We start from the raw sequence: 26038 nt of genomic DNA on the forward strand, positions 1-26038 counted from the left end.
TCAGAGCTATAGCCCAAACCAGCACCTGCATTAATATCACTCTGATGCTGCAGGGGCACACGTGACAGCTGTAACAGCCTCCAGCCCTACAAGTAAGGAGCTAGGGATGCACTGTAAATCATGCAGATTGGACTAACACAAACAAATAGGATGCAAGGAGAAGTTACAATCATGGAAGTGGGATTTTCTATGGACCTATTTCTCTTTCACACACACAAACAATTGCACACACCCTCATTTCACACAGACAAACACACCATTTCCCGACACTATGCTATCTGTGGGTTGCATTCTTCCAGGTTGTGTGAGGTGCTGTTTGACAGTGCAGTGTAGAGGAGAGAGGTAGAGAGAGGTAGTGTAGGTGAGGAGGGATGACAGGAGGGGTAGATTGGGGAAAGGAGGATGCCACTCTATGAGGGTGGTTATGGGCACTTCCTCTCACAACCTGCCAGCAGGGACAGTCTGGTTGACAGTGATGCAACACACCTATTCATTTACACACCCACACACAGTACAGTAATGTACACAAACTCAGCTCTTTCTACCGTTCTGACAGACAGACAGAAATAGATCATTAAGACACACACAAAAAGGCACGTAGGCATATGCACAAGCACAAACATGCACACGCACACCAAACAAAGTCTCTATTATTCTTCACAGAGGTAGGGAGGGAACATTGACAGGCATCTTCCTTTTCTTCCTGCCGGCATACTAAGGGGGACTTTGACAACACCAGTACTCCCTGTACTTTGACAACAGAGCTGTCATCTTCAGTTGGGATTGACATGAAGCCTAATTCATGAGTTCTGCCTGATTCTCTATGTCAGGTAAATTTGTGACACGCTTTATGAACAAATAAAAAGGGAGAGAAAATGTGCATTTGAGCCTATTAGAATATCCCACATTGTGGATGTGACATGCATTATGGTCAAAGTTCCCCTTAGTATCCCAGCAGGAAGAAAAGGAAGATGCCCATCAACGTAATGTCAAGCAGGAAATTGAAAAAGGGAGACGGTTGTTTTATAGGATTGAACGCATCAACTGTGTGTGTGTGTGTATAAATGCTCACCCTTGTCACATTTTTGACACAGAACAGACGAGTGATGACGTCGTCGTCAGCTGACATGGACAGGAACTCAACCTCCATTGGCCCATACTGCTGCAGACCAGGCTCTGGCCAGTACTGGACACAGGGCTAGAGAGAGAGAGGAGGGGAAAGAGAGAGACAGGGAGGTAGGGTAGAGTGAAAAAAGGAGGAGGAGGAGAAAATAGTTCATTTGGCATCTTTGGGACCTATAGATCAATGTCAAGATTCCAAAAGGGAAATATCAGAGTCTAATCAATTCACCCCCAAAACCACCCTGTGACAACTCCAAATGTGTTCCAACGGCATGTGATTGGAACTGGTATTGCAACAAAAACTAGCAGACCTTTCTGAAAGGAAGGGCTCTCACATAATTATGAAACAAAGTGAGCGCGGAGAGAGCGAAAGAGAGAGGTGGAGGGAGAGAGCGAGAGGAAGAGAGAATGTGTATATGTGTGAGACAGACAGAGCAAGAGAGAGCAACAGAGAAGTGGGACGGTATTAAATGACAGTCAGGCAGACACTGTGAGATACCTACAAAGAGAAACCTTGAGTTGTGGCTTGGGGGTAGGAATTAAAGTTGATATAGCTGAATCTCTAGAGACTGAAATCAAGCGAGGAGTGTTACTGACTCCGCAATACCAATGTGGTCAGAGATCAAAGAGGCACAATGCAGTGTGAAAGAACAAATCCAAAAGCACACACACTTATACAGAGACTAAATGATGGCAGAGCGGCATGGCTCTGACTGGCTAAGTCTTCTGCTATTAGCACAACGGACACAGGAGCAAGAGTTGAGCTAAGATACAGCATCCCAGACACTGCCAGTAGAATCAGAACTAGATTCAAACTCAGATCTGCAGCATTTTTCAATGTGAAAAGTGAAATGCTAATTCATCAACAGAACACTGTCCCTTCCTAATAAACTGCGTTCATTAACATATACATATATACATACATATATATTACATGCATACAGTATATCTTAATATGCATAAATATTGATATGTATAGCTCACCCAGGCAGAGTTGGACTGGTTGAGCTGGTTGAGCATGACCACCGAGGTGCAGCCGTAGTCGAACACCAACCTCCAGAAGTCGGCGGTGGTGCCGGGGAGCGGGTGAGGGGTGACGATGAAAGCGGCGGGCTGGTGGAAGCTGTCAGTGAGTGCCGCGTTGATGTAGTTGTTGCTCTCGCCCTCGGTGGTGACCAGGAATGCCAGGACGCGGTCGGGCGGCAGCACGTCCATGCTGCGGTTCTTCTCCCGGTTCCTGGGGAGCAGGGCGATGCTGCACTCCTCCACGTCCAGGTGAGGGGTGACCGAGTTCAACGTCTGGAGGACGGAGGGGAGGTGGAAAGGGAGGGAAGGAGGGAGGAAGAAAAGTTGGAGGGATATAAAGATTTAATGAAGGGAGAATTTATGAGATTGGTGAGGTGAGGTGAGATGAAGTATCAGAAATAAAAATAGGTGATGAAGAAAAAAGAGGGAAAGGAGGGAATTGATGCAGGCGGACAGAAAGAAGGGGAGGAAGTGGGGGTGGAGAAACAGCATGTAATGACAGATTGGCCACTCGTAATTCTCTGTCAATACTGGTACATTGATTGACAGTTTCAGTTAGAAGCATCTTTAAAATAGTTTAACATCACTCTGAAATAGTCACAGAGTTCAATAACAAATTGGAATAATTAGGCCAGCCTCTTGCATAATGAACACAAATGTTATGAACCTTTGGGAAAACAAAAGTGAAAACAGAATCATTTGCACCTATTCCTTTTGATGAACATTAACAAGTATTCCACCCTAATTACATAAGACAAAATAAACAGAATGTTTGGATCATTAATGCACCACATCAATAATAGATCTGAGAAATGTTGATCTTAGTGATACTGGCTGGTATTGGCTTTATCTGGGCTTTGTGATAGATTCGGCATGAGCAAAATATAGGTATAGTTTGTATTAGAGGTTGTATTTGGCATACATTGCATGGATCCTTTCAGAAGGAATGTCAGTTGGGTGAATTTACAGGATCAAAGGGATCCACTTGCCCATTTTACTTAGGAAGAACTAACAACCTGTAATCAGAGAGCACCCATGCCCATTTTCCCCTGCCTAAGTAATAAGTAATGAATCGTCAAGTAATGAAAAGTGGCATAATTCATATGAAGTGTATTTGGAAAAACACAGTAAACAGTAAAAGTGTGCCGGGTGTGAGCGCCATCACCGACCTAGAGGACTGGGTGAACTCGCGTTCCGAGGCCGACGTGAGTAAGGTCTTTAATCATGTCACCCCTTGCAAGGCCGCGGGGTCCGATGGTATTCCCGGACTCGTACTCAGAGCTGGCAGGCATATTCATAGTAATTTTCCACCTCTCCTTGTTCTAGTCTGTAATCCACACATGTTCTAATGACCACCACCATTCCTGTTCCCAAGAAGTCTTCATGCAACAATGACTACTACCCTGTGTCATGTAAAAATATTCCCAGCGTGAAAAAGTTTGCAGTCGTTCTGATTGTGTTCTGATTGTGACGTCATGCGGTGAAATTTCTCCCAGCGTGAAAATCCCAGCTCAATAATTGCACGTGCATCTCTTTATATGGATGGATGGCTGAGCTCGTGTGGATGTTTCTCTCACACACATTTGCTTTACACATCTGCCAGGAATACTGACTCTGACCAATCAAAAGCTTGTTGAGGCATGAGATCAGCATATAAATATCCGGACTCGTGTGTCGAAGTGCTGAGGGTCAATGTGAGGAGAGATTTTTTGCAAATGCAAAGACTTAGGCGCTACGTTTTTGATTGACAGTACATACATTTGTTTGTTAGTTAGTTAGTTAGCTAGCTATACAAACAAGTTAAAACTGAACACCTCTGAGAACAAGCCATCTCGACCAGTTTATAGCTAATTATGCTAGTTAGCTAGATAAATCCAAGGTGAGGAGATGAGAGAAACGAACTTCAAGGTCCTCGGTGTGACTTAACCCTTGTTTTGTAAAAAAATGACCCGCCACTATGTTAAACAGCAGAGAAAACCCCCTAAATTATATATTTTTAATTTGAGTGACCCCAACATTAGAAAAAGTGAAACATCACCTTTGTTCATATTTCCATGAAAGCTGTACATCACCAGGGTACAAAAATTGTCTTTGGGTCATTTTTGACCCAGCAGTTATAAAATAATTTACACACCACAAAAACCACAAAGACACACACACACTCACAATGAGAAATTTAGATTATATGTGCTACTGATTGAACTCAGTCAGCAGCTCCTGAAGAGAAAGATCACCATGGTTGGCACAGTTAGAAAGAACAAGCCTGAGCTCCCCCTTGCACTCCTCGCAACAAGGGAGAGGCCTTCTAATCAAAAATTGCCTTCAGCCCCACCACCACTCTAGTTTCTTACCTCCCAAAGAGTAACAATAATGTGGTCCTCCTGAGCACACTCCACAAAACGGCTGAGATCAGTGATCATGAGGACAGAAAACTAGCCATCATCCTAGACTACAACCACAACAAAGGAGGCATGGACAACCTGGACAAGGTGATTGGAACTTACAGCTGCAGGAGGATGACTGCCCGCTGGCCTCTGGTCATCTTCCATAACATCATTGATGTGTCCTCAAACAATGCCTTCGTGTTATGGAACAGCTGGGAAAGGCACATGTAACCCCACACATTCAAAGAAGGGAGCGCCTCCCCCACACAGAAGCCTCTGCAGCGCTTGTGAAAGCTGTTCAGGGGGCTGAATCTTGTCCTGATCCACCTGAGGCTGCAGCTGGGGCAGGTAAGAGGAGGAGATGCCAATTCTACCCCCCAAAGAAGGACTGCAAAACAAATACTATGTGCTGCACATGTAAGAAATACATCTGCAAAGTCCATGCACACAAACATGCATACTGTGCTACGCCTTGCTAGCAGCAGGCAAACTTGTCACGGAAATCAGAAAAGCAATCAAATTAAATCGTTTACCTTTGATGAACTTCGGATGTTTTCACTCACGAGACTCCCAGGTAGACAGCCAAAGTTCATTTTTTCCCAAAATATTATTTTTGTAGGCGAAATAGCTCCGTTTGTTCTTCACGTTTGGCTGAGAAATCGCCCGGAAATTGCGGTCACCACAACGCCAAATTAGCTCCATGATATTGACAGAAACATGGCAAACGTTGTTTAGAATCCATCCTCAAGGTTTTTTTCTAATATCTATTCGATAATATATCAGTCGGGACAATTCGTTTTTCACTCTGTCCGATTGGAGTAATGGCTACCTCTGTATTTTACGCGAGAATCTCTCTCGGAGCCACCATGTGACCACTTACGCAATGTGGCTGCCTACGGCTATTCTTCAACAGAAATGCGTAAAACTACGTCACAATGCTGTAGAGACCTTGGGGAATACGTAGAAAGCGTAAACTCGTTGATGGTACGTTCACAGCTGAATAGGGAGTCATTGGAACGCAGCGCTTTCAAAACCTGGGGCACTTCCGGGTTTAGATTTTTCTCAGGCTTTCGCCTGCAACATCAGTTCTGTTATACTCACAGACAATATCGTTACAGTTTTAGAAACGTTAGAGTGTTTTCTATCCAAAGCTATATATATGCATATTCTATCATCTTTTCCTGACAAAATATCCCGTTTAAAACGGGAACGTTTTTTTTTCCAAAAATGAAAATACTGCCCCCTAACACCAAGAAGACTCCAGCCACCCAAGCCATAGACTGTTCTCTCTGCTTCTGCATGGCAAGTGGTACCGGTGCATCAAATCTGACACCAACAGACTTGAAGATCCCCAAGCCATAAGACTGCTAAATAGGTAACTAAATAGCTTACAAAATGGCTACATAGACTATCTGAATTGACCCTTTTATTTATTTTTGCACTGCACACTCACAGAGCCTTACACACTCACGCACACTGACACTCCAAAACACACACAACTACTCACTTCATCATTTGCTCACACACACATAATATGCATATACATTTATACATACTCCACACACACGCACACCCACTCAAATACAATCATCATATACGCTGCTGCGTATTTTTGTTCTACCTCATGTTATTTTTAGTATTACATTGTTGCATTGTTGGGTTTAGAGCTTCCAAGAAAGGTATTTCACTGTACATGTGCATGTGTCATTACAACTTGAAACTTAAAAGGGGGGATGCGTGTGGGGCTATTCCAGTATGAAATGCAGTACTTTGAAATGCAAAACCTTGAATCAATGATGCTGCTCTTATAGTAGAGTCAGTAGACAGTACTGTTTGGAGGGCTAAGAGAGGAAGTTAATGCATGAGGGAACACAGCTGGTGCCCCTCTGTCCTAATCAGAATCAAATAAAGTGGTTTGAGACCACAACATTCCCGGCTTCCCACAAATCATGGGGGATTTGAATGATAATCATACACTTTTAAAGGTGAGAAGAAACTGGAATCCTTGTTATGCCATTAGCAAACACACATCCAAAACAGGCAGGCATGCATATACAAGCTCACATTCACGCATGGATGCACATACACCTGCACCAGACCTTAAAAAAAGCATACATTTTCTGAGATCTGTATTCAAAAAGTTGTAGTCACCTACAGAGTAACTATTTGTTCCCCTGGAAACAATTATTCAGTGGGAACAAACAGTTACTTTGGTGGTGACTATAACTATTTGTGCCTCTGTAATAAACTGTAATTCCTTTTGGAGCAACATTATATTTGTATTTAAATGTATTATGGATCCCCATTACTAAACCCTGCACCGTAGAGGCTGCTGCCCTATGTACATAGACTTGGAATCACTGGTCACTTTAATAATGAAACACTAGTCACTTTAATAATGCTTACATACTGTGTTTTAGTCAATGCCACTCCGACATTCTTATTTCCATTCTTTTACTTTTAGATTTCTGTGTATTGTTGTGAATTGTTAGATACTACTGCCCTGTTGAAGCTAGGAACAGAAGCATTTCGCTACACCCGTAATAACATCTGCTAAATATTCTACATTTCCTGGGGCCCAGCAAAATTAAGGCAGTTTATACTATTTTAAAAACATAAGAAGAGATTTCACAACACATTAAGTGTGTGCCCTCAGGCCACTACTCTACTACCACATATCTACAAAATATAATCTACAGTATGTGTACATGTGTATGTTATTGCGTGTGTGTTGTAGAGTAGTGGCATACAAGTATTTTACACCATTTTAAAGATAAAATTCTCGTTAATCCAGCCACAGTGTCTGATTTCAAAAAGGATTTACAACGAAAGCACCACAAACGATTATGTTAGGTCACCACCAAGCCACAGAAAAACAGCCAAAGAGAGGAGTCACAAAAAGCAGAAATAGAGATAAAATTAATCACTAACCTTTGATGATCTTCATCAGATGACTTCATGTATGTTTTGTTTGATAAAGTTCATATTTATATAAAAAAATCTATGAGTTTACATTGGTGCGTTATGTTCAGTATTTCTAAAACATGCAGTGGTATTGCAGAGAGCCATATCAATTGACAGAAATACTCATAATAAACATTGATAAAGATACGACTATTATACATGGAACTTTAGATACACTTCTCCTTAATGCAACGCTGTGTCAGATTTTTTTTAAACTTTGCAGAGAAAGCAAACCATGCAATAATCTGAGTACAGCCTTTAGACAACAAAGCAGCCAAAAAGATACTGGGTAGTCAACATTATTCAGAAATTTTAAATATTCACTTACCTTTGATGATCTTTATCAGAATGCACTCCCAGGAATCCCAGTTCCACAATAAATGTTTGATTTTTTCGATAATGTCCATCAGTTATGTCCAAATAACTTATTTTGTTATGGCGTTTGGTAAACAAATCCAAAAGCGCGTTCAGGTCGCGCCGAACGTCGGACGAAAAGTTCAAAACGTTCCGTTACAGTCCGTAGAAACATGCCAAACTAAGTATGGAATCAATCTTTAGGATGTTTTTAACATACAACTTCATTAATGTTCCAACCGGACAATTTCTTTGTCTGTACAAATGAAGTGGAATGTACAAATGAACCTTTCACGTGAGCGCGTCAGATCGAGGCTGTGGCACTCTGCCAGACCACTCACTCAAAGAGCCCTTATGAGCCCCTCCGTTAGAGTGGAATCTTCAAAACAGGTTCTAAATACTGTTGAAGTGGAAGCCTTGGGAAGTGAAACATAACTAATATTCCACTGTATCTTCAATGGGGGCTGAGTTGAAAAACTACAAACCTCAGATTTCCCACTTCCTGGTTGGATTTTTTTCTCAGGTTTTTGCCTGCCGTCTGAGTTCTGTTATACTCACAGACATCATTCAATCAGTTTTAGAAACTTCAGAGTGTTTTATATCCAATATCCAATATCCATCTGTACAAACATTGTGTCTTTAGTGCTAGGCAGGCCACTAAGTGATACGGGCCATAAACTTTTATTTCTCCCTTAACCTGGAGGAGACTCAGCCTAGGAGGAAGGGTTAAGCATAAGTGCTTGTGTGAAAATGTTTTTGTCTAATGCAGCTGTCTTGACCCTCTGGGAAGAATAAACTTGGTTAAGCTTTCATAGTGTCTGTTGAGTTTTTGTATTTAACTAGGCAAGTCAGGTAAGAACAAATACTTATTTACAATGACACCCTCCCAGGGAACAGTGGGATAACTGCCTTGTTCAGGGGCAGAATGACAAATGTTTACCTTGTCAGCTCGGGGATTCGATCCAGCAAACTTTCGGTTACTGGCCCAATGCTCTAACCACTAGGCTACCTGCCACCCCAAGAATGCTGATTTAATCCGTCTACATCAGGGGTGTCAAAGTCAAATGGACGGAGGGCCAAATAAAAAAATCAGCTACAAGACGAGGGCCGGACTGTTCGAATGTTCATTGAAAATTTTTTAAATGACGCATATAGTCTAGTGAACCTAATTGAACCTACTGAAAACCTAACAAATATATTACAATATGATCAGATAAATAAAGCAATATTTTCTTATGGCTCTGTCAGTAATCTTTAATTTTCAACAGACACAAAAGACAAATTTCCTTTATATAAATATCCCCATAACATGAACATTAAATGAAAGAAACCGGTATTCAAGGCACCATCAGTAGACTATATTTTCTATTTTAGCAAAAGTGGGCTAAATTTACTTCAAAGAAAAAACAATAATAGCAATTTTCTATCATCCACTCAACTGAAATATTTTTAAAATATAATTGGATTGAAATACAAAAAAATAAAGTGCAAAAATCTATTAATCAAAAACAACACTTTGTTTAAGGAGAAGTAACATGCAGTGAAAACAAATATTAAATTTTAACTTTTAAACTTGAACTGAGTAAAAACTCTAAATATGTGATTGCACAGTAATGTTCACTTGTTTGAGGTTGAGGGTGATACTTGGTGGTGTCCCATCTTTTCCACAAGTTCATCAATGTTCGGGGTAAGGCTCTGAGCTGAAGAAATCCTCAGAATTGAGTGGAGGTGTTCAGCAGTAAGTCGACTTCTGTGTGATGTTTTGTTCAGGTTCATCAAAGAAAACAGTTGTTCACACAGGTATGTGCTGCCAAACATAGACAACGTTTGAGCAGCCTGGATGCGCAGCTGGGGCATTGTGCCGGGGAGGAAACGGGCGAACTCCGCAGCACCCACTGCCGCATATTTTGCCCTCAGTGCATCATTGCATTGGAGGTCAATCAACTCCATTTGGAGGTTTGGTGGTGAGCTTTCCACGTCAACAGCAAATGGGTTACCGAGCAGTTCCAACCTGCTTTTTTGTGCTTCAAAGTCAGCAAATCGGCGTCGAAAGTCAGCGGCAAGCATACCTATTTTATCAGCCAACTGTGTGCTCGGGAACGCACTGGTAGAGAGCTTCTCTTTCATGGTCTGGCAGCTGGGAAAGTGGCTCAAATTTTCTTTCCGCATCTGCGTCTCCCACAGAGTCAGTTTGGTTTTAAATGCCTTCACTGTACTGTACATATCAGAGATGACACGATCCCGACCCTGCAGCTGCAAGTTTATTGCATTCAGATGACTCGTAATGTCACACAGAAAAGCCATTTCACACAGAAACATTTCGTCTCGGAGTTGTGTTGTGTCTTTCCCTTTGCTGTCCAAGAACAGACAAATCTCCTCACGAAGCTCGAAACATCTTTGAAGCACCTTTCCCTGGCTTAGCCATCGCACCTCTGTGTGATAAGGCAAATCACCATGCTCCGTTTCTAACTCCGTCAGAAATGCCTTGAACTGGCGGTGATTCAAACCTTTGGCTCTGATAAAGTTAACTGTGCGCGTGATGATGCTCATTACATGCTCCATTTTCAAGGCTTTACCGCACAACGCTTCCTGGTGTATGATACAATGATAAGCTGTCAGCTCACCTGTCGCGTTTTCCTCTTGCATCTTTTCCCGTATCTTCGCCACCAGTCCGCTCCTGTGTCCACACATCGCAGGTGCTCCGTCGGTTGTCAAACCCACGAGTTTTTCCCAAGGCAGCTCCATCTCATTTACACATCTTGACACCTCTTCATACAAATCATGCCCCGTAGTTGTGCCATGCATAGGACGTAAAGCCAAAAACTCCTCTGTCACGCTTAGGTTGGAGTCCACTCCGCGGATGAAAATTGACAACTGGGCAATGTCAGAAATGTCGGTGCTCTCATCCACAGCCAAGGAATATGCAATAAAATCTTTTCCCTTTTTCACAAGCTGCTCTTTTAGATTGATGGACAACTGGTCTACTCTCTCGGCAATGGTGTTTCTGCTCAGACTCACATTTAAAAAGAGTTGCCTTTTTTCTGGGCAAACTTCGTCACAAACTTTAATCATGCAGTTTTTGATGAAATCCCCCTCCGTAAATGGCCGGGCTGATTTAGCGATCTCTTCTGCCAAAATAAAACTGGCCTTGACAGCAGCCTGGCCTTGTGATTTGGCTTTTTTGAACAGAGCCTGTCGAGATTTGAGGCCTCGTTTTAATTCCTCTGCCTTTTGTAGCCTTTGTTCCATGTCCATATTCTTGTTTTTGTCCGCGTGTTTCGTTTCATAATGTCGTCTCAGATTATACTCTTTCAGTACCGCCACACTTTCTCCACACAGAAGACACACAGGTTTTCCAGCTACCTTCGTGAACATATACTCCGACTCCCACCTTGTTTGAAACCCCCGGTTCTCAGTATCCACCTTCCGTTTTGCCATTTTTGATGGGTATCTGAAAGTTAATTTTACTGTGATGCTGACGACTGCTGTGCCAATAAATATTGAAATGAAGCAGCCTACTGCTCGGTGCGTCACCTTTGCATTGTGGGAAATGTAGTATTGGTGCGTGTAAAAGATCTGCGGGCTGCCGGCTTGCTGCGGGCCGGTTCTAATAATAAATCAAGATCATCCCAGGGGCCGTAAAAAACCTTCTTGCGGGCCGGATGTGGCCCGCGGGCCTTGACTCTGACATATGTGGTCTACATTGTCCTGTTTTCTGCTACAATGTGTTGGACTTCTGAGCCATGCAGCGTTGTTACATCAAGTTCAGGCCAGACACAACTTCTCTCTGATCCCCTCTAGTCCACCAGCAACAAAGTCAAAATATCCAACAGTGCTTCAATTCAGTATTCTAGGTTGGGGTTGTTGTGTTGTTTGTTTTATCTTAACATTTTCTGTGAAGTCACTGAATAGTATTTTACAAGGAAACAGAATATGTATTATTTCATTCCAGTGTGTGACTGACCTGGAACTCATCTCGTAGCTGGGAGGAGTTGCTCTGAGAGTCCAACCGCAGCATGTCTTTGTAGATGAGTGCAAACTCATTCACCAAGATTGCCGTCTCTCCACACAGACAAGCCTCCAGGATGGCATCATGGATAAATATGTACTGCTCCTGCAGATAGAGAGAAAGGGGTGAGAGAGAGGTGTGTATGGAGAGAGAGAAAGAGAGAGAGAGAGGGGAGATGAAAAGGGGGGAGAGAAAGACAGAACAACAAAACAGAGAGAGTAAGAACATGAAGAACATAGGATGATATCACAAAGAAAGTGGGTGAAGTATGATACAGAGGACAAGGGGGGGTTAGAGAAAGCGAGAGGGAGAGAGATAAGAAAGAGAGAACAACAGAACAGGGAGAGTTAGAACATAAATAACATAGGACCATATCACAAAGAAAGAGTATGAGGTGTGGAAGGGTGGCGAGAGAGAAATCTCATTACCTGCCATGATGTGAATTAAATATAAGCTATAACATTGTACAGTGTATCAAAGAGCGGTGGGAGACTGAATAAATATGTCTAAATAAATAAACATTTGCAGTGTATATATTTCATTAGAGCACCCCTGCAAATAACTACAAATGTAATACACAGCTAAACCAATATTGGATTTAGATAATACGATTAAGATATGCTATATCAACGAAAGAAAAGCCATGTGCTTTTGCATTGCACTGTGACAATGTAAGCCTTCACATCTCGGAAACCATCGACCTATACACAAGTCCCAGTGGACGAGCTAGGCTAGAATATTCCCCTCACTCTCTCCGAGTTCCCCAAACACAATACAGAAAATACAGATGTAAGGATACCAGAGAGGTGTGAATCATTTTATCTTCCCCCCCTGAAATGTACTGTAGGCCAGCCCATTCACCTCTGTCTGGATCATGTTAATGCGTCGTGAGCAGAGGGTTTTGACACAGTTGTAGATGTCCACCACACCCTCACACTCGGCCATGTCCAGCATGACGTCCAGCACGATGTAGCAGCCTGTGCGGCCCGCCCCCACACTGACACAGAGACACAGGGAGAACAACATGTCACTGACCTTTGACCCTTTAGGACAAGCCTTCACATACACTACTGTAATAACAGTGTTCAGATAAGGGTTGAAAGCAACTCTTGGCTCTCTCTTTCTTTGGGTGACATGAAAATAATATAATCAGGGCTGGGGATGGATGCAATTCCCCTATACAAGGCATCAGCCACAGCAGGTAAAACTGGTTGAAATAGCGTCCGACTCATAACGAATGTAAAACTGTTTAAAATTGTGTCATTTCAATCAGTTTTGCCCACTGGGACTAAGCTTTAAAGCTTTGAAAACACAAAGTAGTAATGGTTGCATGAGCATTGACAGCTAGCAGGAAGTGATGTACTGCAATGTGCGTTGATTGGAGGCTGGTACCTGCAGTGGACGACCACAGGTCCAGCATCGGGGGGCGTGGATGCTTTGACCCGCCGTATGAAGGCCAGCAGGCCTGTGGCGTGGTAGGGAACCCCATGCTCCGGCCAGGACGTGAAGTGGAACTGACGCACCTCGTGTTTAGCTGAGTAGCCCATCTGTGGAAACACAACATCAGAAGAAGAACAAAAAGAAGATTACATGAGTTACAGTTCCTTCAGAAAGTATTCATACAACATTTTGTTGTATTACAGCATGAATTCAAAATGGAGTAAATATTTGTTTTCAAACCCATCTACACACAATATCCCATAATAACAAAGTGAAAACATGTTTTTATAAATGTTAGCAAATTTATTGAAAACATATATTTATCGAAAACATATTTAATTTACTTAAGCATTCACACCCATGAGTCAAAACATTGTAGAAGCACCTTTGGCAGGGGTTACAGCTGTGAGTCTTTCTGGGTACGTCTCTAAGAGCTTTGCACACATGGATTGTGCACAATTTGCCCATAATTATTTTCAAAATTCTACAAGCTCTGTCAAAATGGTTGTTGATCATTGCTAGACAACCATTTTCAGTTCTTGCCATAGATTTTCAAGTAGATTTAAGTCAAAACTGTAACATTCACTGTCTTCTTTGTAAGCAACTCCAGTATAGATTTGGCCTTGCGTTTTAGGTTTGTATTTGTATTGATTATGGATCCCCATTGCAGCAGCTACTCTTGCTGAGGTCCAGCAAAAAAAGGCAATTTTAAAAACATTACAATACATTCACAGATTTCACAACACACTGTGTGCCCTCAGGCCCCTACTCCACCACTACCACATTTCTACAATACAAAATCCATGTGTACCTGTGTGTAGAGTGTGTATGTTATTGTGTGTGTGTGTGCATGTGTCTGTGTTTATGTTGCTTCACAGTCCCCACTGTTCCATAAGGTGCATGTTTATTTATTTTTAAATCAAATTCTACTGCTTGCGTCAGTTACTCGATGTGGAATAGTTTTCCATGTCGTCATGGCTCTATGTAGTACTGTGTGCCTCCCATAGTCTGTTCTGGTCTTGGGGACTGTGAAGAGACCACTTGTGGAATGTCTTGTGGGGTATGCATGGGTGTGCGAGCTGTGTGCCAGTAGTTCAAACAGACAGCTTGGCGCATTCAACATGCAAGTAGTGATGAAGTTAATCTCTCCTCCACTTTGAGCCGGGACAGATTGACATGTATATTATTGATGTTACTCTGGGTACATCCGAGGGCCAGCCGCGCTGCCCTGTTCTGAGCCAAGTCCCTTTTTGTGGTATCTGACCACACGACTGAACAGCAGTACTGTAAAGAAGGTAGAGGAGCTCTTCATTATGGACAGACTTCTCCCCATCTTAACTACTGTTATATCAATATGTTTGACCATGGCAGTTTACAATCCAGGGTTACTCCAAGCAGTTTAGTCATCTCCACATGCTCAATTTCCACAGAATGTATTACAAGATTTAGTTGAGGTTTAGGGTTAGTGAATAATTTGTCCCACATACAATGCTTTTAGTTTTGGAAATATTCAGGACTAACTTATTCCTTGCCACCCACTCTGAGACAAACTGCAGCTCTTTGTTAAGTGTTGCAGTCATTTCAGTCGCTGTAGTAGCTGACGTGTATCGTGTCTAGTCATCCACATACATAGACACACTAGCTTCACTCAAAGTCAATGGCATGTTGTTAGTAAAGATTGAAAATAGTAGGGGGCCTACCTAGACAGCTGCCGTGGGGTATTCCTGATTCTACTTGGATTATGTTGAAGAAGCTTCCATTAAAGAACACCCTCAGTTCTGTTAGACAGAAACTCTTTATCCACAACATAGCAGGGGGTGTAAAGCCATAACAAACACGTTTTTCCAGTAGCAGACTATGATCAATAATGTAAAAAAAACGCACCGACATCTAACAAAACAGCACCCACAATCTTTTTTTAAGCAATTTATCTTAGCCAATCATCAGCCATTCGTGTAAGTGCTGTGCTTGTTGAATATCCTTCCCGATAAGCATGCTGAAAGTCTGGTATTCTAGTGGTTAGACTGTTGGGCCAGGAACTGAAAGGTTGCTGGATCGAATCGCCGAGTTGACAAGGTAAAAATGTGTTGTTCTGCCGCTGAGCAAGGCAGTTAACCCACTGTTCCCTGGGTGCCGAATACATGAATGTTGATTATGGCAGCCCCCTGCACCTCTCTGATTCAGAAGGGTTGGGTTAAATGCGGAACACAGTTTTCAGTTGAATGCATTCTGTTGTACAACTGACAAGGTATCCCCCTTTCCCCTTGTCAATTTGTTTACTGTAAAATAGTATTGTATCTGGTCAAACACAATTTTTTCTAAAAGTTTGCTAAGGGTTGGTAACAGGCTGATTGATCGGCTATTTGAACCAGTAAAGGGGGATTTACTATTCTTTAGTAGCGGAATTACTTTTGCTTCCCTCCAGGATTGGGGGCACACACTTTCTATTAGGGTTGAATTGAAAATACGGCAGACATGAGTGCCAATATCGTCCTCTATTTTCCACATTAATTTTCCATCCGAGTTGTCAGAACCCAGTGGCTTGTCATTGTTGATAGAAAAATCATTATTTAACCTCTCACTTTACAGAATTCAAAATTACAATGCTGGTCTTTCATAGTTTGGTCAGCGATACTTCTGTAGTGTCAGCGTTTGTTGCTGGCATGTCATGCCTAAGTTTGCCAATTAAAACATCATTAAAGTAATATCATTCGGTTTTGTAATGAATGAGCCATCTGATTCAAGAGCGGAGTTAGCATTTTCCAAAAAAGTAATTTACCTTCTTAAGGTATAGGAGGCAGCATTTTCACTTTTGGATAAATAGCGTGCCCAATTTCAACTTCCTGCTATTCATGCCAAGAATATAAGATATGCATATCATTAGTAGATTTGGATAGAAAACACTGAAGTTTCTACAACTGTTTGAATCATGGCTGTGAGTTTAACAGAACTTATGTAGCAGGCAAAACCGTTCAGATTTTTTTGAGGTCTCTGTCTGTTCAGTGCAGGGTCTGTTTCATTGGGAAACGGTATTTCTTAGGAACTTGTTTTTAGTTCCTACCGCTTCCACTGGATGTCACTAGTCTTTGGAATTTGGTTGAGGTTATTCATTTGTGCAATGAAGAAGTACGGCCATCTAGGAACTGCGTAACACTGTTGAGAGTTGAGCAAGACTTGAAAAGTAGCTTGGTTTGTTGTCTTCCTGTATTGAACACAGATAGACCCGTCTTCAATTTGATCGATTATTAACGTTTAAAAATACCTAAAGTTGTATTACAGAAGTAGTTTGAAATGTTTTGGCAAAGTTTACAGGCAACTTTTGAAATATTTTTTATTGACGTTGCGCAATTTGGAAGCTGTTTTTTTCTGGATCAAACGCGCCAAATAAATGGACATTTTGGATATATATGGACGGAATTAATCGAACAAAAGGACCAATTGTGAAGTTTATGGGACATATTGGAGTGCCAACAAAAGAAGCTTGTCAAAGGTAAGGCATGCTTTATATTTTATTTCTGCGTTTTGTGTAGCACCTGCAAGGTTGAAATATGCTACCCTCGTTGTTTACTGCTGTGCAATCATCAGATAATAGCTTCTTATGCTTTCGCGGAAAAGCCTCTTTAAAATCTGACACGTTGGCAGGATTCACAACGAGTGTAGCTTTAATTTACTATCTTACATGTGTGATTTAATGAAAGTTTGATTTTTATATAGTAATTATTTGAATTTGCCACGCTGCATTTTCCCTGGCTTTTGGCAGAGTGGGACGCAAGCGTCCCCTATACCATGAGCAGTTAAGGTACTCCAAAGCATTTTACGATCAATCTTCATGTCATTTATCTTAGTTTCAGTGTAATTTCTTCTTGTTATTCAGTTTAGTCACATGATGTCTCAATTTGCAATACGTTTGCCAATCGGTTGTGCAGCCAGACCTATTTGCCATTCCTTTCGCCTCATCCCTCTCAACCATACAATTTTTCTATTTCTCACCAATCCACAGGGATTTTACAGTTTTTACAGTCATTTTCTTAATGGGTGCATGCTTAATTGTAACTGAAATAAGCAATTTCATAAATATGTCAAGTGCAACATCTATTTGCTCCTCATTACACACCATGAACCAACAAATATCCTTTACATCAACAACATAGAAATCACTACAAAAATGATCATATGACCAGTTATATACTATATTAGGCCCAGCCGTTGGAACTTTGGTTTTCCTAGATATGGCTACTATATTGTGATCACCACATCCGATGGATTTGGATACCGCTTTGAACCAAATTTCTGCAGTATTAGTAAAGACATGATCAATACATGTTGATGATTTAATTCCTGTGCTGTTTGTAACTACCCTGTTAGATTGACGGATAACCTGAACCAGGTTACAGGCACTGGTTACAGATTGAAGCTTTTTCTTTAGTGGGCAGCTTGATGAAAGCCAGTCCAAATTTAAATCACCCGGAAAACATGTCACTCTGAATCACATACATTATCAAGCATTTCACACATGTTATCCAGATACTGACTGTTAGCACTTGGTGGTATATAGCAGCTTCCCACAAGAATGGGTTTTTAGGTGAAGCAGATTAACATGTAGACATATTAATTCAAAGGTATTTAACATGAGATCCTCTCTAATCTTTACAGGAATGTGGTTCTGAATATAAACCGCAACACCTCCACCACTGGCATTTCTGTCTTTTCCTTAAATGTTATAACACTGTATTGCTACCACTGTATCATCAAAGGCATTATCTAAGTGAGTTTCAGAGATAGAATATGAATGTTGCCCGCAAATAATTGATTTCATGAACCTTGTTTCTTAATCTACATATGTTAATGTGGGCTATTTTGAGCAATTTTTTACGCTTTACTGGGAAGCTTAGCAGAAATAGATATGCTCATGTTATTTACAGTTGAGGTTGGAAGTTTACATACACTTAGGTTGGAGTCATTAAAATGTGTTTTTCAACCACTTCACAAATGTCTTGTTAACAATAGTTTTGGCAAGTCGGTTAGGACATATACTTTGTGCATGACACAAGTCATTTTTCCAACAATTGTTTACAGACAGATTATTTCACTTATAATTCACTGTATCACAGTTCCAGTGGGTCAGACGTTTACATACACTAAGTTGACTGTCCCTTTAAACAGCTTGGAAAATTCCAGAAAATGATTTTATGGCTTTAGAAGCTTCTGGTAGGCTATTTGACATCATTTGAGTCAATTGGAGGTGTACATGTGGATGTATTTCAAGGCCTACCTTCAAACTCATTGCCTCTTTGCTTGACATCATGGGAATATCAAAATAAATCAGCCAAGACCTCAAGAAGAAAATTGTAGACCTCCACAAGTCTGGTTCATCCTTGGGAGCAATTTTCAAATGCCTGAAGGTACCAAACAATAGTACGTAAGTATAAACTGCTCCAAAACCGCCACAAAAAAGCCAGACTACGGTTTGCAACTGCACATGGGGACAAAGATCATACTTTTTGGAGAAATGTCCTCTGGTCTGACGAAACAAAAATATAACTGTTTGGCCATAATGACCATTGTTATGTTTGGAGGAAAAAGGGGGATGCTTGCAAGCCGAAGAACACCATCTCAACCATGAAGCACGGGGGTGGCAGCATCATGTTGTGGGGGTGCTTTGCTGCAGGAGGGACTGGTGCACTTCACAAATTAGATGGCATCATGAAGAACAAAAATTATGTGTATATCTTGAAGCAACATCTCAAGACATCAGTCGGGAAGTTAAAGCTTGGTCGCAAATTGGTCTTCCAATGGACAATGACCCCAGGCATACTTCCAGAGTTGTGGAAAAATGGCTTAAGGACAAAGTCAAGGTATTGGAGTGGCCATCACAAAGCCCTGACCTCAATCCTATAGAAAATTTGTGGGCAGAACTGAAAAAGTGTGTGCGAGAACTTTGCTGTTCCCTCTTAGCAGCTGTACTCCATAATCGTACAGTGGTGCTCCCACGGAGAGTGGCGGCAACAGTGAAACGATAATTCTGTGTTTGTGCCACTGTCACTCCGCAGAGTTGCTCTGAGCCGCTCCATGGAGAGACCCTGGCGTTGATTGACAGGATGGTCTACTGAGAGCAATGAACACTTCAAGCTCAGGTGCTGTCATTGTAGAAGCAGCATGCCTCAGCGGTGTGGGAGGGGGGGGGGGGGGGTTAAGTAGCTTGAGTTATTAAATCCTCTCACTGCAGGCATATTTAATCAGAGGGCCCTCGATGGTCATCGTCTCTGAGTCACATCGGTCTGTACATCAGGAGCTGTTGTTTATTCTAATCTCTCTACATCGTATTTATGCATCGTCAGGCAGTAAGACAATGTCTACTCAAGTCAGTGTATATGCCAACTGCTGCGGTCTCTGCAATGTTTATGAGCATTGGGAATGAGACTGGTACAGGGGCCAACTCAGTAACAAAGGAGAGGAAAGAACCATAGAGCCAGAGTAGTATTTCCTACTATCACCCCTCTTTAGTCAGAGACAGGGTGCTATATGTCCGCCAAGTGCCTTTATCAGAAAGAGGAGTCAAAGAGGCCTCTGTGGAGCCAAGTTCTCTGAATAGGATGCATTCACAACAGAAGCACCTCATAATTGAGACAGATTGACTGCTGGTTCTGTTCAGTTGGACTGATAAACATCACAGACTCTCTATTATAGAATACTGCCTGGAAACGCTGGATGAAGAAACAAGGCCATCATGGTATATTTAAGCAGTGAAGCCATAAGAAACCCAAATAAGAAAAGAATGAGGGAAAGATACTTAGTAATAGCTGGGATTTGTCCTGTACAAGTAAAATCCATGTGATATTGGTCATCGACGTAGACTGACTCAATGTCAAAAATGTGCAGGTACAGAATGGTTGGACTTACCCTCTCCAAGGCAAAAGTACGAACGGTGTACTCTGAAAGTGTGTCCAGCTTCAGCAGTGTAATCTTGATGTCTCCATACATCTCACTGTCATCAGGCCAGTATTTACAGCATTTCACCTGGTCAACAGAGACAAATTACATTTGATCAAATACGCATACAAGGATAGTCACAGAAATGTGTTTGACATGTGTTTGACCAAGCAGTGTTACTTGTTGGAGAATTATGTCACCTACTGCTCAGCATGAAATAAATGTAAGGAAGACACAGAACAATTATACTTAAATTCAGCTCCAACAAAATCAACCAGTTCTTCCATAGATAGAGGTAACTATAATAGTCTTTAATGAGGGGGAACATAATATCTAAAATTGGGCCACCACTAATGTTTTCCATTAAGGCACAAAGGATTTTTGTAACTTTTTATTTAGGTTAGATGTTTTTTTTTTATTCAGCTGACGAACAATCCAGAGCTAACGTATCGATTATGGAGTACAGCTGCTAAGAGGGAACAGCAAAGTTGATGTACTGATATTGATAGAAACACTTTGTCATCCTAACCACTATGTCTACGTTTATGACTTCAGAAGAAAATAACGGGACATAGACTATAACATTTACATTCTGCTGGTGTTTCAATTACTCTTATGTCTGTCTGAGCAAATAGCAAGGGATCTGCATACAGTACAGAGAAAATGTTATTGTGTCCCCCTTTGCACTGTGTGAGATGTGTGTAAGAGGAGAGAAGTGTGGGACTCACCCTGCCTATCTCTACCAGTTTAGTGATCATGACAATGCTGAAGCAGTTCTCCTGCCACACCATCCTCCAGAAGTCATACACCGACTCCTGTTTGGGCCCTATGGGACAAAGAGGTAAAACCATCACATCAACCATCAACCATATACAGTGCCTTGCGAAAGTATTCGGCCCCCTTGAACTTTGCGACCTTTTGCCTCATTTCAGGCTTCAAACATAAAGATATAAAACTGTATTTTTTTGTGAAGAATCAACAACAAGTGGGACACAATCATGAAGTGGAACGACATTTATTGGATATTTCAAACTTTAACAAGTCAAAAACTGAAAAATTGGGCGTGCAAAATTATTCAGTTATTATTCAGTTAATACTTTGTAGCGCCACCTTTTGCTGCGATTACAGCTGTAAGTCGCTTGGGGTATGTCTATCAGTTTTGCACATCGAGAGACTGACATTTTTTCCCATTACTCCTTGCAAAACATCTCGAGCTCAGTGAGGTTGGATGGAGAGCATTTGTGAACAGCAGTTTTCAGTTCTTTCCACAGATTCTCGATTGGATTCAGGTCTGGACTTTGACTTGGCCATCCTAACACCTGGATATGTTTATTTTTGAACCATTCCATTGTAGATTTTGCTTTATGTTTTGGATCATTGTCTTGTTGGAAGACAAATCTCCGTCCCAGTCTCAGGTCTTTTGCAGACTCCATCAGGTTTTCTTCCAGAATGGTCCTGTATTTGGCTCCATCCATCTTCCCATCAATTTTAACCATCTTCCCTGTCCCTGCTGAAGAAAAGCAGGCCCAAACCATGATGCTGCCACCACCATGTTTGACAGTGGGGATGGTGTATTCAGGGTGATGAGCTGTGTTGCTTTTACGCCAAATATAACGTTTTGCATTGTTGCCAAAAAGTTCCATTTTGGTTTCATCTGACCAGAGCACCTTCTTCCACATGTTTGGTGTGTCTCCCAGGTGGCTTGTGGCAAACTTTAAACGACACTTTTTATGGATATCTTTAAGAAATGGCTTTCTTCTTGCAACTCTTCCATAAAGGCCAGATTTGTGCAATATACGACTGATTGTTGTCCTATGGACAGAGTCTCCCACCTCAGCTGTAGATCTCTGCAGTTCATCCAGAGTGATCATGGGCCTCTTGGCTGCATCTCTGATCAGTCTTCTCCTTGTATGAGCTGAAAGTTTAGAGGGACGGCCAGGTCTTGCTAGATTTGCAGTGGTCTGATACTCCTTCCATTTCAATATTATCGCTTGCACAGTGCTCCTTGGGATGTTAAAAGCTTGGGAAATCTTTTTGTATCCAAATCCGGCTTTTCCTTGTTCTTCATGATGCTCTCTGCGCTTTTAACGGACCTCTGAGACTATCACAGTGCAGGTGCATTTATACGGAGACTTGATTACACACAGGTGGATTGTATTTATCATCATTAGTCATTTAGGTCAACATTGGATCATTCAGAGATCCTCACTGAACTTCTGGAGAGAGTTTGCTGCACTGAAAGTAAAGGGTCTGAATAATTTTGCACGCCCAATTTTTCAGTTTTTGATTTGTTAAAATTTTTTGAAATATCCAATAAATGTCGTTCCACTTCATGATTGTGTCCCACTTGTTGTTGATTCTTCACAAAAAAATACAGTTTTATATCTTTATGTTTGAAGCCTGAAATGTGGCAAAAGGTCGCAAAGTTCAAGGGGGCCGAATACTTTCGCAAGGCACTGTAAGTAGGACCAAAGAGTTTTTCCTGGTCAGGTCAAATGCCCTACTGTAATTAAAGTTGTGCTGTACAGTGCTTCATAGCAGTGTTCATTGGTCTGTGCCAGCGAACTGTGGCTCAGTATGAGAAGTGACAGGTGAAACAGGAAACGGATCATATGGCCGAGGAAGACACTAAGAATAGCTTACTCACTCAGACTCACACTCTATCACACTTTATCTCTCTCTCTCAGAGAGAGAGTGAGTTTGTGTAAGATAAGTGAGTAGCTAGACACGCTAGGAGAGGGTTTAACTGATGCTGAGGTGTGTATCTACACATCCAAACACGCACGCATGGAAAAGCATGAACACACACACACAGTTTGTGCACCCAAACTGCTGCTTAGTAAGAGATCACAGGTGTGGATGATTGACAGAGGGAGAACTGTAGGCTCTCACACACACACACACACACACACACACACGCACACGCACACGCACACGCACCCGCACCCGCACGCACACACTCTCTCTCTCTCTGTCTCCATGTATCACCCACCCCATATCATGCAGTGGGTTGGCGGGTCACACATGCAGTCACCTTTTGATTGGATGGAGAGACACTTGAGATCTGTCTGTGTCACTGTTGCTAGGTCCTACGTGGAAGTTCATTGGGTAGGTTGGTCGACCTCAATTTTACACACAAAAACACACAATCCCACACACAAGCACCCAAATCCAGACATGGCGGGATACTCACCCTGAGTGGCAATGAAGTGGCTGGATCGATGGTAGCCCTGAAAAAGAAAACATGGGATGACATACTTAGTAAGCCATCTGTGCCTCAGACAGCGCTTTCAGCATGCCCACGGCATCCACGCACCACCTCAACCGGTCATAGTGGTAACCGTAACCTCCTGAGATTTGACCTCATGCAAGCACAAGTAATATAACTACATAGGGACACTTGTCACATGCTGGAGATGACAAGGCATGCCAGTGGGTATGGTGAAAATGACACAGCTCTATATGCTTACAGGTCACACAAACAATGGGCCACAAGGCAGTCTCGTCTTCCGCAGATATGGGAGCTCCTTCAAACGTGCATTTCTCTTTACTTAGTGGGTTGTCTTTGATTTAGGTTTGGTCGAGAAAAGGGTGCCTATTCACAATACCTCCTTCAACGGTATTGCCAGAGTGCAATGGTGCTCTTGTTATTCTACTGTAAGATGAGCTACTGGCTTGAAGCTTGGACATGGCTCAGGTGGAAATAGACAAACATCTAAGATTCAATGGCAGATAAAAGGAAAAGAGATGGCAACCCTCAGAGTTTCTTCACTCTGCTGCAATCTGAACATTGTGAAACCTCAGAGCAGCTTGCTTTGTGCCAACTCTGAATGCAGGCTCCCAAACACTAGACTGAAGGGTTTGCATTTTGAAAGAGGGATGTGCTGCATGGGAAAGAGGGAAAAGAAAGGGATGGTAGACAATAGAAAGAGCAGTGAATTACTTACTTCCCTGTTAATCCGAATCTACAGAGTCCAAAGTCGAGAAGGTGGGGAAGGTAGTAGAAAAAAAAGAGAGAACAGATAGAAGCTAGTTAATGAAAGAAGATTGAGAAATCTAAGGAGATAAAGGTTGCAGACAGGAGGAGAACCTGTATTGAGAGGTGTGCTAGTTTACATACAGTATGTGCGTGTGAGGCTGAGTGTGTGTTTTGTGTGTGAGCGTGCGTGCATGCATTCGTTCATGCACGTGCTGCCATGTGTGTGTATTGCTTTGGACTGTCTCCCTATTTAACAAATTAGACGCTGTCATATAGCATTCAGCAGGGTTCAGCAGAGTTTGATGATGGAAAATACTGCCCTGTATGTACACATGACAAACACAGGCAGCTGCCAAGCATGCATATACATACAGCACAATACTGTATACCCACACACACACAGCCACACATACAGGCACACAGCCTGGCGATGAGTGACAAAGAGATCAAATCAAATGCTAAAGAGAAAAACTATCTGAGAGCTCGCACTTCGTCAACCTCTGCTTTAACAAACAGAAAACACATTTCAGAGAGAGGATAAACTTTTCCATGTAACCTTTGGTGAAATAGTAATGCGCTCTCCACAAGTACTCCCCTGTAGCAACGTATTTATTCATCATTCAGTACCAGGCCTTGTCAGGGGGCCAACTTGGCCATACAGCGAGCAGCACCCAAGCATTAAGTGGCAGGTCTCTAATGATGCCTGGTCTCCCTGTGCCCTGACACTCTAATTGGCACCCTCACAATGGCAGGAGTCAAAATAGGACGGACCCATTTTAGTGCCCTCTCAAGTGCCCTCTCTATGCTAATGAAGTCCCCTAAAAGCATTTCTCCTCCACAAGTCTCTATATCTCTCCCGGCTTAACGATGTAAAAGGAATGCTTTCACCTTTCCGACGAGGCGTTTTAGACAAGTTTGTCTCTTATGATGGAATAACGTGCATTCATGACTGTACAGTCCAACAAATTGATGATGCATGTTGCTCTACGGGAAACACATTCTAGTTGATGCAGATGGAAACAAGAAGTATAATGAAGTGAAGGTGAGCAGTCAAAGAGATCATGTCTCAGAGATGCTCCCCGTCCATCCAGCGATTGAACAACATCAATCCAGTCTATTCAATTCAGAGGGATTGGGGGGGTTTTACAAAGGGCTTTACCGCCAGGACTTGGTATTATAAAATTAATGTATTGTCTATTAATAGCGTTGGATAAGGGGTTGTAGAGGTAGTCACCAAACAGACATGGCATCTGGCCAAATGCCAAGAGGAAGGTTTGTGATTGGATGGGGGTTGGGTGGATGGTGGGGTGAGCCTGGTGTTTCCAGGAATAGGAATAACCTCTCACAGGTAAATCTGGGGAACCGGATTGCTTAGGGCGACACAAAATACTGTGAAATGGACTGTGGTTTTTCAGAAAGGGATAAGGAATGACTTGGTGTGTTTCCCAGTATAACACTGTGTGATTGGACAGGATTCTGAGCAGAAAGGAAGGAGAGCTGAAACTTACGTCTATGTAGTTGGCGTTGATGTAGTCGGAGTTGGGGTCTCCCAGGAGTGGGTGGAGCTTGACTCTGTGGCGGTTGTCTGGAATGGAAACATGAATCACATATCAGCCGTGTTTCCAATTGCATTACAGTACATCCACACCACATACAACTCAATTAAATAAAACCTTTCTTTTTTTAAAATTTTATTTAAAAAATCTGTACATAAAATAACACATTTACTGTAGTAACTTGACAAGGAATGCCTACACGCATTTCAATATAACTTTCCTTTACTTTCAACCTAAGAAATAAAAGGTGTACAGCCATGTACACAACTGGCTC

At 42.0% G+C, this 26038-nt stretch overlaps 1 protein-coding gene across 3 annotated transcripts in view; it reads right to left on the reverse strand.

The window, feature by feature from the left end:
- The window catches only part of LOC110490335 (receptor-type tyrosine-protein phosphatase U), a 338326-nt gene that overhangs the window by 23312 nt on the left and 288976 nt on the right, over nt 1-26038 (reverse strand). For 2 of the 3 annotated variants that reach the window (XM_021563676.2, XM_021563669.2), the window contains exons 18-27: nt 25717-25793; nt 24177-24194; nt 23423-23459; nt 20958-21055; nt 20200-20316; nt 13252-13406; nt 12721-12856; nt 11815-11964; nt 2107-2421; nt 1073-1198 (exon numbers count right to left, since the gene is read on the reverse strand). In XM_021563676.2, coding sequence (XP_021419351.2) covers nt 1073-1198; nt 2107-2421; nt 11815-11964; nt 12721-12856; nt 13252-13406; nt 20200-20316; nt 20958-21055; nt 23423-23459; nt 24177-24194; nt 25717-25793 — 1229 coding nt within the window. The remainder of the gene's footprint in view (nt 1-1072; nt 1199-2106; nt 2422-11814; nt 11965-12720; nt 12857-13251; nt 13407-20199; nt 20317-20957; nt 21056-23422; nt 23460-24176; nt 24195-25716; nt 25794-26038) is intronic. The other variant, XM_021563683.2, reaches the window with a different exon arrangement.

Source organism: Oncorhynchus mykiss, chromosome 2 (genome assembly GCF_013265735.2).
Source record: "Oncorhynchus mykiss isolate Arlee chromosome 2, USDA_OmykA_1.1, whole genome shotgun sequence".
NCBI lineage: Eukaryota > Metazoa > Chordata > Actinopteri > Salmoniformes > Salmonidae > Oncorhynchus > Oncorhynchus mykiss.